Source organism: Oryctolagus cuniculus, chromosome 21, assembly GCF_051225735.1.
Source record: "Oryctolagus cuniculus isolate XC-2025 breed Fujian yellow rabbit chromosome 21, ASM5122573v1, whole genome shotgun sequence".
Classification (NCBI taxonomy): Eukaryota; Metazoa; Chordata; class Mammalia; order Lagomorpha; family Leporidae; genus Oryctolagus; species Oryctolagus cuniculus.
The window spans coordinates 31358641-31374118 of record NC_142887.1 but is presented as its reverse complement, the minus strand read 5'-3'; the positions used below and the strand labels follow the sequence as shown (position 1 = coordinate 31374118).

Below are 15478 nucleotides of genomic sequence, written 5' to 3'. Positions count from 1 at the left end.
ACACCGTCACACCCCCAGCAGTAATCTCTGGGATTCTGATTTCTCCACATCCCTCCCAACCCTTCCAACTGGGCTAAATTGTTTTCCCATTTTATTTCTAAAACATACACAAAACATTTTGATTTCCCCCAAACCCTCAGTGTGTCCCTGTTGCCCGTGGCCCTCAGCCACTGGTGCATCTGGGCAGCCCTCTGCTGGAGTCCTTGGCTCCCAGTTTCCCATCACACCACACTCTCCCAGCCACCTCTTGGCTTCACTGCCTTCTGTTGCAGTGTGTTCCATTCCTTCAGAATTTAATGCAAGGGCTTAACGCTCTCCTGCTCAGTTCCTTTGAGTGCTTTTTCCCCTGCCCTTGGAGGCTGCCTGTGCCTCTTTATATCATTCATCTTTTGATAACAGTTACTGTTTATAGGTGCATTGCCTCTTGGTGATGGGAGTTGATTTCACTTCTCTGTGGATCTGGCACCTCATGTGGTGCCCAGCGAGGGACTGCACAGCTGTCCTAAGGCAGCTGTTCACTGGCCTGTGTGCACGGAGCCCAGGTCCCCACGGACCCTGGCTCTGCCTGAGCCCTCAGTCTGTCCTGCTTTTTCCCTAGGAGATCTGTGGACCAGCACAGCCTCTGCCAGGGACGGGAAGTGATGCTCTGCCGTAGTGCGCGATCTCCCTGAACATGGTGAGGACTGACGCCTGCCTTTTGTGCTGGTGCCACTGTTGTTGTGTTACTCTACTCCTGGAGGTGAGGGCGTTTTCCTGGTGGACTCTGAAGTCTGTCACTTCATAGTAGCCATCCTGCCAGGACAGGAGAGCGGTGGGTGCGTGGGAGAGTGAGCGGCTGGGAAGCAGCTTGCAGGCCACGTCACCGTTGCCGGAAAGGCACGGAGTTTGCGTGTTCTGCTAGAATCTGTTATTCCACTACCTGGGTCTTCCACTGTGTGGAGCCTCTGTTCCTTTTTCGGTGGACAGCCCCCAGTGCATGCTTCCACACGTGGGTGTGTGGGCATGCCCCTCCCCACCCAGGTGTGTTCTAGTCCTTGTTTTTTTTCCCTAGATGACTGGTTCATTCCTCCCGTGCTGAGAAGGGTGTAGCTCTGCAGGGTGGACTAGGCTATCTGCGGGGGCACAGTGCAGCCATCTGTGGCTGCGAAGCTGAGTGAGATCTCCCCTGTACACAAGTCTTCCTGCACTCTCTGGTTTCTAGATTCGAATAGCAGCCTTAAACGCCAGCTCCACGGTCGAAGATGATCATGAAGGAAGCTTTAAAAGTCACAAAACCCAGACAAAGGAGGCGCAGGTATGTAATCCCAGGCCGTCCCTGCAGGTCGACCTCGCTTCTCATTTCTGTAGATAGAATCTCATTGTAAATGCATCCAGACGTCTCCCTCGCAGGCTTGCTTTCTTTCTTTTTTTTTAAATTTATTATTTTGACAGGCAGAGTGGACAGTGAGAGAGGGAGACAGAGAGAAAGGTCTTCCTTTGCTGTTGGTTCACCCTCCAATGGCCGCCGCGGCCAGCGCACCCCGCTGATCCGATGACAGGAGCCAGGAGCTAGGTGCTTCTCCTGGTCTCCCATGGGGTGCAGGGCCCAAGCACCTGGGCCATCCTCCACTGCACTCCCTGGCCACAGCAGAGAGCTGGCCTGGAAGAGGGGCAACCGGGACAGAATCCGGCGCCCCGACCGGGACTGGAACCCGGTGTGCCGGCGCTGCAAGGCGGAGGATTAGCCTAGTGAGCCACGGCGCCGGCCTTCCCTCGCAGGCTTTCAGGAGGAAATTCCATCTTGAGAGTTAGCTTTCCGTCTCCTCAACGGTTCACCTAGGAGACGATTGTACTGAAGAGAAATTCTGTGTGTTTGGGAGTGGATGTGAGGGCCGGTCCAGCCCCAGGGCCACTTCTGCAGCTGGGGCCAGCTTCCTGGGCAAGCCTCTGGAGTTCCCAGGGGACAGTAGGATACTCAGGACAGATGGTTCTAGTTTGAGCCCCTTGATGGGAGTTCGCTTGCCTAGGATCTCGCACCAGATCAGCTGGGGAGCCAGGTCCAACTGTGGCTCTCGGGATTTTTGGTCATTCCTCTCTACCATGAGGCCTGGCATCTCTTCCCTTTCAGCCTTCCTCCTCTCCCATCTGCCCCTCTGCAGCCATGCTCCACCCTAGGAAAGTCCAAGGCTTTCAGAAGTTCTGAGTCAGGAACCAGAGGTGAGGACCAAACACATACTTCCTGTAATGCACACACACTCCTGGTTCCCTGGGTCACTCTGGCCAGTGTGACCTCTCTCTCAGCTTCACCCCGGGCATGGCTAGTGCCATGACCTAGCTCTTTGTGTTTTCTTTGTTGTCACTTAGACGTGGTGGCACCTGTATCGCTCATGGCTCCTTGGGGGTCTCATGAGGGATTCTCTTCCCAGTGATGAGCCCCTGGGAAGTTGGAATAGTAGAGTTTGCTCTGCCATAGAGGGTACATGACGGTTACCATGGTCATGTCTCAGCCTCGCTCACATACATTTTTGGCTTAATAAAGAGAAACTCTTGTGCTGTGTGAAAATGTCTCTTCTCTTGGTTTGCAGGAAGCAGAGGCTTTTGCCTTATACCATAAGGCCCTGGATCTGCAAAAACACGACCGCTTTGAGGAATCTGCCAAAGCCTACCATGAGCTCCTGGAGGCGCGCCTGCTGCGGGAGGTGAGGCACCAGCAGGCCAGGCTGTGTGCCAACCCACGTGGCTCCCAGCATGCACCACCTTGAGTTGGCTGGGTCATAGAGATGTCGCCTGGTGGTTTGGAAATTGGTCTTACCCTGAAATTGAATTAGAAGGGTGTACATCTCATTAGGAGGAAAGGCTTTTGTTTTCAAGTACCGGACAATGACAGGCAGTAAGGAGCAGACAGCTCCAGAGGCGTTTTCTTCGGTTGAGTGGAGTCTCCTCTCGGCCCTAGACAGGCATTGTATCAAGTCCTGCCTCTGTGTGGCTCTGCCTCTGAGGAGTGGGAGTGCTGAGTTCTAACTGTCTCTAGGAAGCGTTGTCCCTTCTCTCACTCAGTGTGCAGCCTCACATTCCTAATTAGATGCTTGTCGAGATTTTCATTGCTGGCTACAGTGCCTTGGAATTAGGCTCATGGGCATTGTGATCTACTCCTTCCGCATTGGTTGGAAGTGAGTGAGAGCCCAGAGGGAAGGAAAGAATTTGTTCAGTGAGGGGGGTCTGGTGCTGAGCGTGTTTTAGGAGTGGGTCTTCCCTCTCAGCCCACGGGGAATGGCCTCAGAGATGTGAACAGGTAAGCACGGTGCCAAGTGGGCTATCTAGGTACACAGCTGATAACCCTGGGCTCTGCACTCAACAGGTGGTATGGACCATGTGTCTGCCTCAGAGTCATAGATGAGTGCTTCTCTCTGTATTTCACTTAGTCTTTTTTTTTTTTTTTTTTTAAGATTTATTTATTTGAAAGATAGAGTTAGAGAGAGAAAGAGACAGAATGCGATCTTTTGTTTGCTGGTTCACTCCCTCAAATGGCTGCAATGTCCAGGGCTGGGCCAGGCTGAAGCCAGGAGCCAGCAGCTTCATCTGGGTCTCTCACATGGGAGGAGGGCTCAAGCTCTTGGGCCACCCTTCGCTGCTTTCCCAGGCACATCAGCAGGGAGCTGGATCGGAAGTTGAGCCACCGGGACTCAAACCAGCAGCCATTTGGGATGCCAGCGCCGCTGGCAGCCTCTTAACCCACTACATCACAGCACCGGCTCCCACTTTTAGTCCTGAAAGATTATTTTAGTATCTTGCCCCTTGCTTATAAAAGTAAAACGTGCTCATTGTAAGCAGTTGAAAAGTAAAGAAAAACTGCATTTCATGTGGTGTTGGTGCTTCACAGGCAGCTGACACCAACAGCTCATGGGCTGCAGCTGACTCCTGAGCGGGCAGCCTGGCTGCTGGTGTCCAGAGAGGCTGGGGCAGCCTGTCGGCGACCGGCCAGTGGTGCAGAGTGTCTGTGGCCAGCAGCGGTTGGCCACGGGTGTTGCTGCCAGGTTGACCCACCCAGCCTTTCCCAGCCGGCTCACACTGGCTTTGGAGGAGTTCCCACCTGGAGGGGCAGAGGCTTGAGGTCCTGCCCTGGCTCGCTGGCTCTTGGGGACCTTTTTATGGACTAAGTCAGACAACGAGAGAAAAGAGCAGATGGGGCTTGATGTGAACCTCTCAGTCTGCTTGAGGAAGGGCCTCCAGAGCTCCCGGGCAGCTTCTGGGGTTCGTTGGGGTACCTCCCGAGGCGTGGCGTGTCCTTGGCTTCCACCTGGAAGAACAGTGTGTTGAAACCACTGTCCCAGGGCAAGTCTGGGAGTGAACTTACCCCTGGTAAGGGTGCCCTCATGCCAGTGAGTTTTTCTGTTAGAAGATGTTTTACTCTTTGTCCTGTGGTTAGAGCAGTAGTTTTTTTTTTTTCCTTAAAATTTATTTATTTTTATTTGAAAAGCAGAGTTACAGAGCGGCAGAGGCAGAGAGAGAGGTTTTTTATCCGCTGGTTCACTCCCCAAATGGCCACAGTGGCCGGCACTGGGCTGATCTGAAGCCAGGAGCCAGGAGCTTCTTCTGGGTCTGCCATGAGGGTGCAGGGGCCCAAGGACTTGGGCCATCTTCCACTGCTTTCCCAGGCCATAGCAGAGAGCTGGATGGGAAAAGGAGCAGCTGGGACTTGAACCGGTGTCCATATGGGATGCCAGCGCCTCAGGCTTTAACCCTCTGCGCCACATCGCCGGCCCCCACTAGTTTTCTAATCAGTATTTTCTCAGAAGGTAGGTTTTCTGAGTCGTCCTAACAGCTGTAGTGAAATAACTTTAAATGAAGCATGCTTACAGTCCTTAAGCTCTGGGCTTACGTTCGCGTCTGATAGGAAGTATTGTGCTTCTTTTCTAGAGGTCTCACAGACAGGAACTTTCCCGCTACAGTAATTCATCACTGTCACGTGATGACTTACGAGCTGAGAGCTCACCTCTGGCTCCTAATCCAGCAGTACCTGAGTACCTGGGGTGAAGCTTCCAGCCCTGCCTGCCGCCCCCAGGCAGCCTCACACGTGGTCCCACCTTCAGACCTGTGTGCGGAGCTGCTGGCCAGCTCCCTGATGCTGTGAATGGCACCATCAGGCATGGCAGTGGTGGTGGGGAGGGGTCCCTCTGTTGGTGCTCAGACTGTCTGCAAACTGCCTCCGAGTCTGGCTTCTTCTTGTGTGATTGGAGCTGAAGGGTCTTCCAGGAACACCTGGTGCCGCACCTTGGCTTCCAGTGGAGGGGGGCGCTGTACTGGCGCAAGGGCCTGTTGGCAGAGGCCAGCCTGGACAGCTACCCTCCTGACTGCCTGCCGAATGTTCACGGCCTCAGTGTCGCTGTTGCTGCTTGTTTTGTTCCCAGGCAGTTTCATCAGGTGATGAGAAGGAGGGCTTGAAGCACCCTGGGCTGATACTGAAGTATTCCACCTACAAGAACCTGGCCCAGCTGGCAGCCCAGAGAGAGGACCTGGAGACAGCCATGGAGTTCTACCTGGAGGTGCGGTCTTGTCCTCAGTATTTCAGAGGCTGTTGGTGGAGTGATGAGGTTGGGTTTTTCAGCCACAAAGAAGGGTTTGTAGTGGTGTCACCAAGCAGTGGTGGTAACAGTGGGTACAGATGGGCCTGGTGAGCAGGAGTCGGGGGGAGCACGCTTGGAAACAGAGAATTCTTCGGCCACTCAGTGCGCATGTGACCGTGGGCTGTTGAACCAGGTATGCTGGGAGTAATAAAGGGGTAACTGTGGAACATAAATGAGTTGGTCTGCATAGAGCTTGTCACCAAGCACCCAATAGCATTGCCAGTGTTTCTGTGTCACTGTCACTGTGGGCACTGCCCGTGCGCCAGGCACCAGGCTTTCCTTGCGTGCCCCGACTCACACCCTCGCCCGGGTGCCAGGCGCCACGCGCCACGCTTTCCCTGTGTGCCCCGACTCACGCCGTCTTGTGAGGAAGCACAGGCTCAGGATCCTGCCGCTAGTCCGTGTTGGAGCTGTGCTGTGCATTAGGGTCTGCCTCCAGAGCACGTCATAAATCTAGAATCCCAGATATTTTCCTTTCATTCTACGCCTTTTGGTTCTTTTATCTGCTATGTATATAAGGGATACTAATCAAATCTACAGTATATAGCAAGCAAATGATCCGTATAACTTTTTATGTACCATTTCTCTGGGCCTTGGAAATGTGTGCTCCTGGAAAGGTGAGACCTTGCTAGTCAGCCCTAAGGCAGTCGTGCCTCTTTTGTCTTGACCTGGGGTGTGGGTGGCTGGGACTGTGCTGTAGCCCTCTTGTCCCCGGGTGCCTGTTCAGCAAGAGTTGTGAATGTGTGTGCCTCAGCTTGTGCTGCTTCCAGGCAGTGATGCTGGACTCCACGGACGTCAGCCTCTGGTATAAAATCGGACACGTGGCCCTGAGGCTCATCCGGCTGCCCCTGGCACGCCATGCTTTTGAGGAAGGACTGCGGTGCAATCCAGATCACTGGCCCTGCTTGGACAACCTCATCACTGTCTTGTACACCCTCAGCGATTACACAAGTGAGTCAGACTTCAGTGCTTGCTCCCGTTCTGTGGCCTGGGTAAGCGGGAAGCCAAGGTTGATTCTAAGGGACTTTCTGCCAGACTCAGGGAGAATGTTTACGTGCCTGTTTTATTGGGCTTGTCTTTTTTTTTTTTTTTCTTAGTGGATGCTTTATGGTAATAAGTAGCATGTTCTCTGAGTGACTTTCTCGTTGGCTGTCTCATTTCATCCTGTCGTTGGGCTGATTTAATAGAATTCCGTCGACAGATGGCTTAAACAATAGAAGTTTATTGCTCACAATGTTGAGGCTTGAGAGTCTAAAATCATGGTGCTGGCAGATTCCCTGTCTGATCTCAGCTGTCTCCGGGGTTTGCAGGAGGCCATCTTCTAGTTGTTTTCTCACGTGGTGTGAGGAGAGACAGGGTAAAGGACAGATGGAGATGGAGAGAGACAGACTGAGAGCGATCTGGTCTCTTCCTCTTAGAAGCCACTAATCTACCCTAATGATCTCATATAAACCTAATTACCTCCCAAAGATTCCACCTTTAGATACCATCACATTGGAGATTAGGGCTTCAACATACAAATTTTGGGGAGATAGAAACATTTAGTTCATAGGAGTTCATCCCTGGCTCTCAAAATTTATTCCTCTTACATGCAAAATATATTCATTCCACCCTAACACCTCCAAAAGTCTCTTGACTTGTCCCCACATCAGTTCCAAAGTCTGGAGTCCTGAGTCTCATCTGACTGTCATCCAGACCTCATGTGGCTGACATTCAAGGTGCCATCCAGCCTGAAGCAAAGTTCCTCTGCAGCTGTGAGCCTGCACAGCCAGATAAGTTACGTGCTCCAGAATGCAGTTGTGACGCAGACATACGGTGGACATTTCTGTCCTGAGAGGGAGAACTAGGAAAGAAGGAAGCAGTGACAGGTCCCGTACAAGTCCAGAACTCAGCAAGGCAAATTGCATTTGGTTTTGACACTCAGGAGTGGTTTGATCTCATGCTCCACCTTCCAGGCCTCCTGGGCTCAGCACGTGGCACCCCTGTGGTTTGGCCTCTCCCCAGCTCTGAGGTGCTGGATGCGGACATGCTGGCCTATGTGTATTAATCAGCTTTCCATTACTTTAGAAATACCTGAGAGGAACTACTGAGGAAGAAGGTTTATTTCTGCTGACCGTTTGGGGGTGGGGGACGTGACATTCACATCCGAGATCAGGCAGCCCCGTTGGTCTGCTCTTGGTGTGATGTTTGATGAGGACAGTGGATGGCAGGATGCATGCAGGGGGAGGATCACATGGTGAGTGGGGGAGCAGAGAGGAGAGCTGGGCCAGACTTGGCTGGAATAATCAGCCCTCTCACAGGAACTGCCTTCTGACAGCACACTTCCAGCGACCCAGAGACCTCCCACTGGGCCCCAGAATTCCTTTTTAAATTTATTTTCATTTTTATTTGAAAGAGAGAAAGATGAGGAAAGCAGGCAGATGTTCCATCCACTCGTTCACTTGTCAAATGCCCATAACAGCAGGGCTGAGCCTGGCTAAAACCAGGAGCTTAGAACTGTCTGAGTCTCCCATGTGTATGGCAGGGACCCAAGTTCTTGAGCCATCACCTGCCGCCTCCCAGGGGAAACCAGCATCTGAGCAGAGCTGAGACTAGATCCATGACACTCTGATGTGGGGTATAAGATGTCCCAAGCAGTATCTTAGCCACTGCATCAAATTCTCACTCCTGGTCCCCTAATTGTGTCAGGTGTCTCCGTTAGTCTACTGACCATGAAGTCATTATCCACTGACATAAGACACTGAGGGCTGAGCCCCCAATGCCTGTGCCTTTGGTGAACACGCAGGCTGCTATCTAAACCACAGAGCTGTCGAAACTGGAGAGAAGACCCCACCTCTTAGGAAACTAGCCCTGTGCCCTGGTCCTAGCCCTGATGATCTTTGAATTACCTTTGGATCCTTCTTCCATTTTTCAAAGGATAGTACATAATATTCACAGCCTGCCTCCATTCCTTCCTTCTCAGCTTGGCTCCCTCTGCTTGCCCTGGCTTTGAGCATGCCCATATAGAGTGCAGTGTTCCCGAGATCTTTTTTATTGCTGTGTATTCTGTTTCGTGGGCCTGTGCAGTTTAACCGTCCTGTGCGTGGACATCTGAGTTATTTCCCCATTTGGCCTTTGCAGCACACTGCTGTGAACAGTCTTGTATACATCTTCCGACACACATATGCACCCATCCCACAGCTTGCCTCGTATTTCACTCCTGCCTGTAAAATATGGCACTTCTGTGGGCCAGCACTTTTGTTACCAGGGACAGCTGGCACGGAGATTCTTGTCTTCCTGTAAGATGTGGGACAGAGATTGTGCTAGCGAAGTCCCGTGAAGAGAATGCACCTGACGGACCACTGGGCCTCTCACGAAGAGCTGGGAGTCCAGCCTGCATTCAGACTGGAGTTTGACGGACTCGGGCCCGCCGTTTTCTCTCTCCCCTCCATTGCCTTCTGGGATGTTATGGGGGTGGACTTTGTGAATTCCTCCCTCCAGGGGTTTTCATGTGGGCAGTAATCTTGGACCTAGGAAGGTTTCTCTGAGGTGTCTGCAGGGGAAGGCAGAGGGACAAGGGCAAGACTCCGATGTGTAAATGCTGGGCTGCTTCAAGGCTGCCTTCTAGGTTTTCCCCTCCCTGAGCCTCGCCAGCTTCCTGTTTTTGTTGCTTGGCCCTTCCCACACACAGAGGCTAGCGTCTGCCTTCCTACCCAACATGGCCGCGAGCAGTCTCTTCTTCCAGAGGTTTAGCTTCTGGTGTCTCATCTGGAAGGCAGTCAGGCCAGACGGAGCCTCTGTGGCTCTGGCAAGGCCGGCCTTTGGTTTTTTCCAGGCCTTCAAGTGACGGGAGGAGCCCCGCTCACACTGGGGAGGGCACCTGCCATGCTCAGCCTGTCCACTGAAGTGGGACTCTCATCCCAGACACCGTCTCAGAAACACTCAAAGGAGGGCTTGGCCAAAAAATCTGCACACCGTGTGGCCCAAACAGACATGAATTCACCATGGCAGGGACTGAACCGACCCACGTGTCTGTGGGAGTCCCTGAGAGCCCTGGTAGACTTTCTACTCATTTACACCAGACATCAAAAGCAGCCTGTTCCATCTCCTCTCCATCGTGCCTTACGTCTTTGGGATGAACAGGCAGGGGTGCTGTTGTGGTTAGGCCCACTGCCCCCACTTGTTCCCTGCGGGCCGTTTCTGTCACACAGCTGGGGAGCTCAGCTCACCGCAGCTCAGCTGCCCACTGAGAATCAGCATGTCCAGATGCTCAGGGCCTCCCAGTTTCTCCTCTTAAAGTCGCTGATGGCCACTCCTTGGGCCCCACTGTGGCCCCACAGTGTCCCTTGCTTGTCTGAGGAAGACCCCTGTAGGCTGTCTTATCAAGCAGCTCAAACCACAGGGTCTTGCTGGAACTGTGCAGACCCCTCCCTGCCCCTGGGGTGCATAGCTTTGGCGTGCCTTGGGGGCTGTGGCCCCCTCTGAACACTGACCAGGCTCTGCCCTGTCTGGCCGTGGCACACGAAGAGCCCCCAGGTTCCTCTCCTCTCCCAGGATCACCATGCTCAGATCTCCAGCCTGCTCTGGCCTTCTTCCCTCTTTGGCCCTTAGGCCTCGGTTCTTTCTTCTTCTGGTTAGGGGTGGCTTGCAGCCCTCCCACACCCAAACTGCGGAGCTGAGCAGGGCACGGGAGTGGTCCCGGTGCCCAGGCAGAGTGGACCTAGACCCTCCTGCAGCACGCCATGTCCCTGTGTGTTCCCAGGTGTGAGCTGGCAGCATGGAGGCCACGGGGGCCTTGTGTCGCCACGTTCTCCAGTGCTGATGGCTTTCATAATTCACGCTGGAGTTCTGCTTTGTGAGTCCACGTGGGTTAGTTACCTGTTACTGTCTCCACTCCTGGAGGAGCTGGACTTGGTACAGCCTTTCCTTACCAGTACTTGGCTCCTTCGCACATGGATGTGAATGACAGACGTATCTTAAAATGTAGGCAGTAACTTTAAGAACAGTTAAAAAAAATTGGAAAATACAGGTAAGCAGAAACAAAAGAAGCTACTTTTCTGTGGATAAATGGAGTCGCATGATGCGTGCGTGTTGCCCCTGCCTCTTCGTGCTGCCTCATGGCCCTCTTTCTGGTCAGTGAGCAGACGGCCTCTGCCATCTGTGCAGTGGCTGTTTGCCACCCACCGTGTGTGTTGGCCAAATGTTACTTAGCCAGGCCCCTGTGTGGCACAGAGTGGTTTTGGGGTTTCTGAAGGCCGTCTTCCCATCAGCCAGTAGTGAACCCCTGAGAGCCGCGTGGGTGTTCGGTAGCAGTTCCTCCAAGTGATCCCGCTGGGCTGCGTGGGAGGCCCGCGGTCCGCTAGAGGATCCGTGGCCTCTCTGCGGGCAGAGTTGGTGTGTGCCCCATCTATGGTGGGTAGTCCTGTTTGCAGAAGTACTTCCTGGTTGGATCAGCTAAGGGGGCGTGCCGTCACTATTCACCCTGCGTTTCCTCGCCTCCAGAGCGGGGTGTTTTCCTGTTGTGACTGGAGGCCAGCTCCCAGCGCAGTATCAGAAGCTGTGACTGTTTGTTTCCCCGGCAGCCTGTCTGTACTTCATCTGCAAAGCCCTGGAGAAGGACTGCCGCTACAGCAAGGGGCTGGTGCTCAAGGAGAAGATCTTCGAGGAGCAGCCTTGTCTCCGCAGGGACTCCCTGCGAATGTTTCTCAGATGGTCAGTCCTGCCTCCTCCCCTGTGGGTCTGCGCCCCTCTGTAGTCACTGGGAGACGGAACACCTGAGGCAGGCTAGCTCGGGAAGAAGAGAGGTTTATTGTAACTCACGGTGCTGAGGGTCCAAGGCCCTTCAGATAGCATGGCACAGGTGCTGATGGAGGCCCTCGTCATGCTGGGAATGCGTGTGCATCTCCGTGTAGTCTCTTTCCTTCTCCTTACGAAACCGCTGTGATTCACTCGTGGGGGCTGCACCCTAATGACCTGGTACAATGTAATCATTCCCAAAGGTCCTGCCCCTACACACCGCTCAGGTGAAATTTTCACCCCTTAATATCACTAACTCCTGACTTTGGATTTAAGCTCCTGCATGAGTTTGGGGGAATGATTCATATTTCAGCTGTAGCACTGTCCCCATGGGGCTGGTGAAGGTCAAGTTGCACCCAGCCCCTCCCCAGGCTCGTCCTCCTGTGGGCGGGGCCCCTTTGCTCCAGGGCTGCGTTTCCTGCCGCAGCCTCAGCCAGCCAGCTTGCTGACACTGTCTGGAGATAAGCATCCCATCACACAGTCGCCTGCCCCAGGTGACTTTACCTGTGCTTTTGACCACTGGGCTGTAAGTGGGGGTTCCACTGCCCCATCCCCAGTTTAAGGATAGTATGGAGGACCCAGAGGAAGAAATGTTCAGGGCAAGGGAGGGCGAAAGGCAGGGAGCTTCCATGTCCCCCTGGGCACACTGCCCTTTGGGGACCTGCCTGTGTTCAGCCATTCTGAAGCTCTTTGAACTGCTTTTGGGTTCAAAGAGACTTCATTGCACAGGCATGATTGAAGCATGGGCGGCCTTGTAAAAAGGTGATTGGACAAAAGAAGTGTGGTCTAATGCTAATAACCCTGCTGGGGAACCCACAAGGCCCGTACAGAGTCCTCAGCATTCCTTCTTCAAGGATGTGGGCAGGACTGTTCTCCGTGAGAAGGGACCTTCCTGGGCTGGGATTTGAGCCAGGAGCTGTGCATGAAAACCAAGATAAATACAGCACGATAGCACTTAGGCCACCCGCTACCCTCCTTTCCAGTTGTCTTGCCAGCTCTGCTTGCTGGCTGTCCTTTGGATGCGTGGCAACCTGCTGCCCACTGGCCTCTGTCAGTTCCCCTTGCCAGGGATTGTTCCCAGTGCCGCCCAGGTTCAGTGTTGTAAGCCTCACCTTCCAGGACAAAGCCTGCACTCAGCTGCCTTCCACGTCCCGCTTCACCTCCTGCTTCTCCCTCAGGCAGCTGCTGCTTACGTAAAATTTAATTAAAAATATGTTCATTCATTCATTTCTAAACAAGGCAGAGAGTGACAGAGAGGGTGAGACAGAGATCCTCCATCTGCGGTTCATTCCCCAAATGGCCACAACAGCCAAGTCTGGGCCAGGCTGAAACCAGGAGCCCCAAACTCCATCCTGGACTCCCATATGGACAGATGGGGCCCGAGGACGTAGGCCATCTTCTGCTGCCTTCCCAGGCATATTAATGGGAAGCTAGATTGGAAGTGAAGCAGCCAGGTCTTGAACCGTCACTCTGACATGGATGCCGGTGTCACAGGCTGCAGCTTAACCCACAATGCCGGTCCCTCAGGCTTTTTTGATTACAGCTGCCCCAAGTCCCCGCCAGGTTCCAGACCTGGCCCCGTTGAGCATTGCCCCACCTGCTGGCTCCCACCGTGCCATCTCCTGGCATGCTGTCTTCCCATCTCTCCACGTGTGCTGGCCTGCTCCTCCTCATGCTCCATGTCCTGGATCACCTCGCTGCTACTTAATGGCATGCCTCTGTTGTGGCGGGGTTGCGGGGGAGGAGCTGTGGTTGTTTCTCAGTGCCTGTCCCCACTGAGAGTATGCTCCTTGTTCACATCTATCCCAAGAGAAGGAATCTTCTTGGAGAGGGTAGGTGACAAACACGTGAAAGAGGTAAGTTCCTCAGTGAGGGGCTCATGTGGTGGCCACCTCCCTGGGGGAGGAGTCAGGACAGTGCAGGCAGAGATGGGGCTGTGCGAGGCACCAGAGGCCCCCGAGCTCCCACACTGTCTGTGTTTTGGGGATATGGTAGACTTTGGTGAGCTGTGCATGTCTGATGGCTTTTTCTGGGGTGGGTAGTATGAGGCATTTACATTCTTTAAAATCTTCTATAAGTCATTGAGAGGTTTTGTTTTCCATGGCTTTTTAGATACTGTGCTGGTACTTCGTCTGCTCAGTTTTGAGCTGTTGAAGGAAAAAGAGCATTAGTCGTTTCCAGTTTATGTGGAAACTAGCGGTGCTAATTACTGCCCTTCTGAGGCCAGACTCAAGTGGTTATTTTGTTTGAGGGGAGAACCAATGCAGATTACAGGGTGTTAACTTAAGTACATCCCCGCCTATGCAATGTCCTCCTTGGCTTGAATTTGTAACGTTGTAATTTCTGCCCTTCTGCACTGTAGTGACATGTCCATCCATGGTGTGTCTGTGAGCACGGCGGAGGCGCAGGCCATCGTGGATGAAGCCCTAGGGCTGCGGAAGAAGAGGCAGGCGCTGATCGTGCGGGAGAAGGAGCCAGACCTGAAGCTGGTGCAGCCCATCCCCTTCTTCACGTAGGTCGTCCAGCATCCCTGCGAGTGGCACACTGGCTGCTGGACCCTGATGTGGGCCACTGCCCTGCACAGTGTGGAGAGACCCTGAGGCCTGACCCTTGGTCTGGTGGTGTGGGCAGGGGCCAGGCACAGGATAGCCAGAGGCGCCCACCTACTGGTTGACTTCTGGGAAGCAGGTCGGCTCGCTCTAGAGTAAGCCAGTCTGAGTTCTTCCATGCTGTCATCGTTGTGGACTCCAGCCACCTGCCACCTTGCTGAAGGACCCCTGTATTCTGCCCTACTCAGAGGAGAAAAGGAAGCTGGCATTTGCCAGGAGGAACCCAGGCTCAGAGCAGTGAGGCAGGGAGGCTGGAGCTGGGCCCAGGGCTGGCTTCCCTGGCCCTTACTTTCGTGTTCCCCCTCCAGGGCGGTGCAAGGTGCCCACAGCATGAGCCTCAGCGGAATCCTTGCCCTCCAGGTCAAGCAAGCTGGTGTTAGTGGGTGGTCCACTGGGGTGGGTGTGGTTTAATACCCTAGTGAGATCTGGTGTTCAATTTCTGTTTTAAAGTTTCTGATATTAAGTCATCATCTTTTTTTTTAAGATTTATTTTTATTTATTTGAAAGAGTTACAGAGAGAGGTAGAGACACAGAGAGAGAGAGAGATCTTCCATCTGCTGATTCACTCCCTAAATGGCTGCAATGGCTGGAGCCAAGCTGATCCAAAGTCATGAGTCAGGAGCTTCGTCAAGGTCTCCCGCCCGGGTGCAGGGACCCAAGGGCTTGGGCCATCTTCTGCTGCTAACCCAGATCATAGCAGAGAGCTGGATAAGAAGAGGAGCAAGCAGGACTCAGATTGGCTCCCATATGGGATGTAGGTGCTTCAGGCCAGGGCTTTAACCTGCTGCGCCACAGCACCGGCCTCTCTGACATTATGTCTTGAATCTTTAAATTTGCCTTGCCTTTGTGTCAGTGTGCCATTCTCTGCCTCCCTGCCCCTCACTCAGAGGCACTGTCACAGTAGTCTGGAGTTCCTGTCACAGGGCAGGCAGACATGGGTCCAGCCCTTGGGGACATTACATGCAGCTCCCTAAAAAGGGGGAGGCCAGCATGCTCCTCTTGTGGGGTCATCATGGTAAGAGGGGCTGTGCGTAGATCCAGCGTAGCACCTGCTCAGGGAGGGCTGGCTCTGGCTGCTGCTGTTACGAGGAGTTGTGACTTTGAGCAGGTGCAGTTTCTCAGGAATGTTTTCATGCCCGAGCACAGGAAGACAGGGCTGCTCTGGGACTCTCGTCAGGGCCCTCCCCCTTGTTTTGTTAGCTTGTCAGGGTCCTCATCCCATCTGAGAGTGGGCTTCCCAAACACAGAGTTGTGGGCTTCTGAAAGGGTCCTGGGATGCCTCCCTGTTACAGTGAAAAGGAAAAGGCCTTAGGACCCTGGAAGGGCTCGTGGTGATGTGACTGGAAGGGAAAGAGCTGTGAACTGGCACCACGGCCACCCCCGTGCAGCTGAGGGCCAGGTGGACATAGGAGAGAGAGGCTCGGTGTGTCAGCCTGGCATTGGCTTGTTAAGTGGTGGCTGAGCGATGCCACGGGTGTCAGGGCTTCCTCC

General features: G+C 53.7%; 1 protein-coding gene across 14 annotated transcripts in view; it reads left to right on the top strand.

Moving 5' to 3' along the window:
• Nucleotides 1-15478, top strand: part of CABIN1 (calcineurin binding protein 1) — a 135896-nt gene that overhangs the window by 9738 nt on the left and 110680 nt on the right. For 13 of the 14 annotated variants that reach the window (XR_016227058.1, XR_016227057.1, XR_016227060.1 and 10 more), the window contains exons 2-8: nt 599-676; nt 1202-1294; nt 2565-2678; nt 5388-5522; nt 6374-6554; nt 11165-11294; nt 13741-13890. Coding sequence is in view for 10 of the 14 variants with exons in the window: in XM_089322960.1 (XP_089179086.1) it covers nt 674-676; nt 1202-1294; nt 2565-2678; nt 5388-5522; nt 6374-6554; nt 11165-11294; nt 13741-13890 (806 nt within the window). In the remaining 4 variants the exon portion in view is untranslated. Of the gene's footprint in view, nt 1-598; nt 677-1051; nt 1295-2564; nt 2679-5387; nt 5523-6373; nt 6555-11164; nt 11295-13740; nt 13891-15478 lie in introns of all 14 variants that reach the window. The other variant, XM_089322962.1, reaches the window with a different exon arrangement.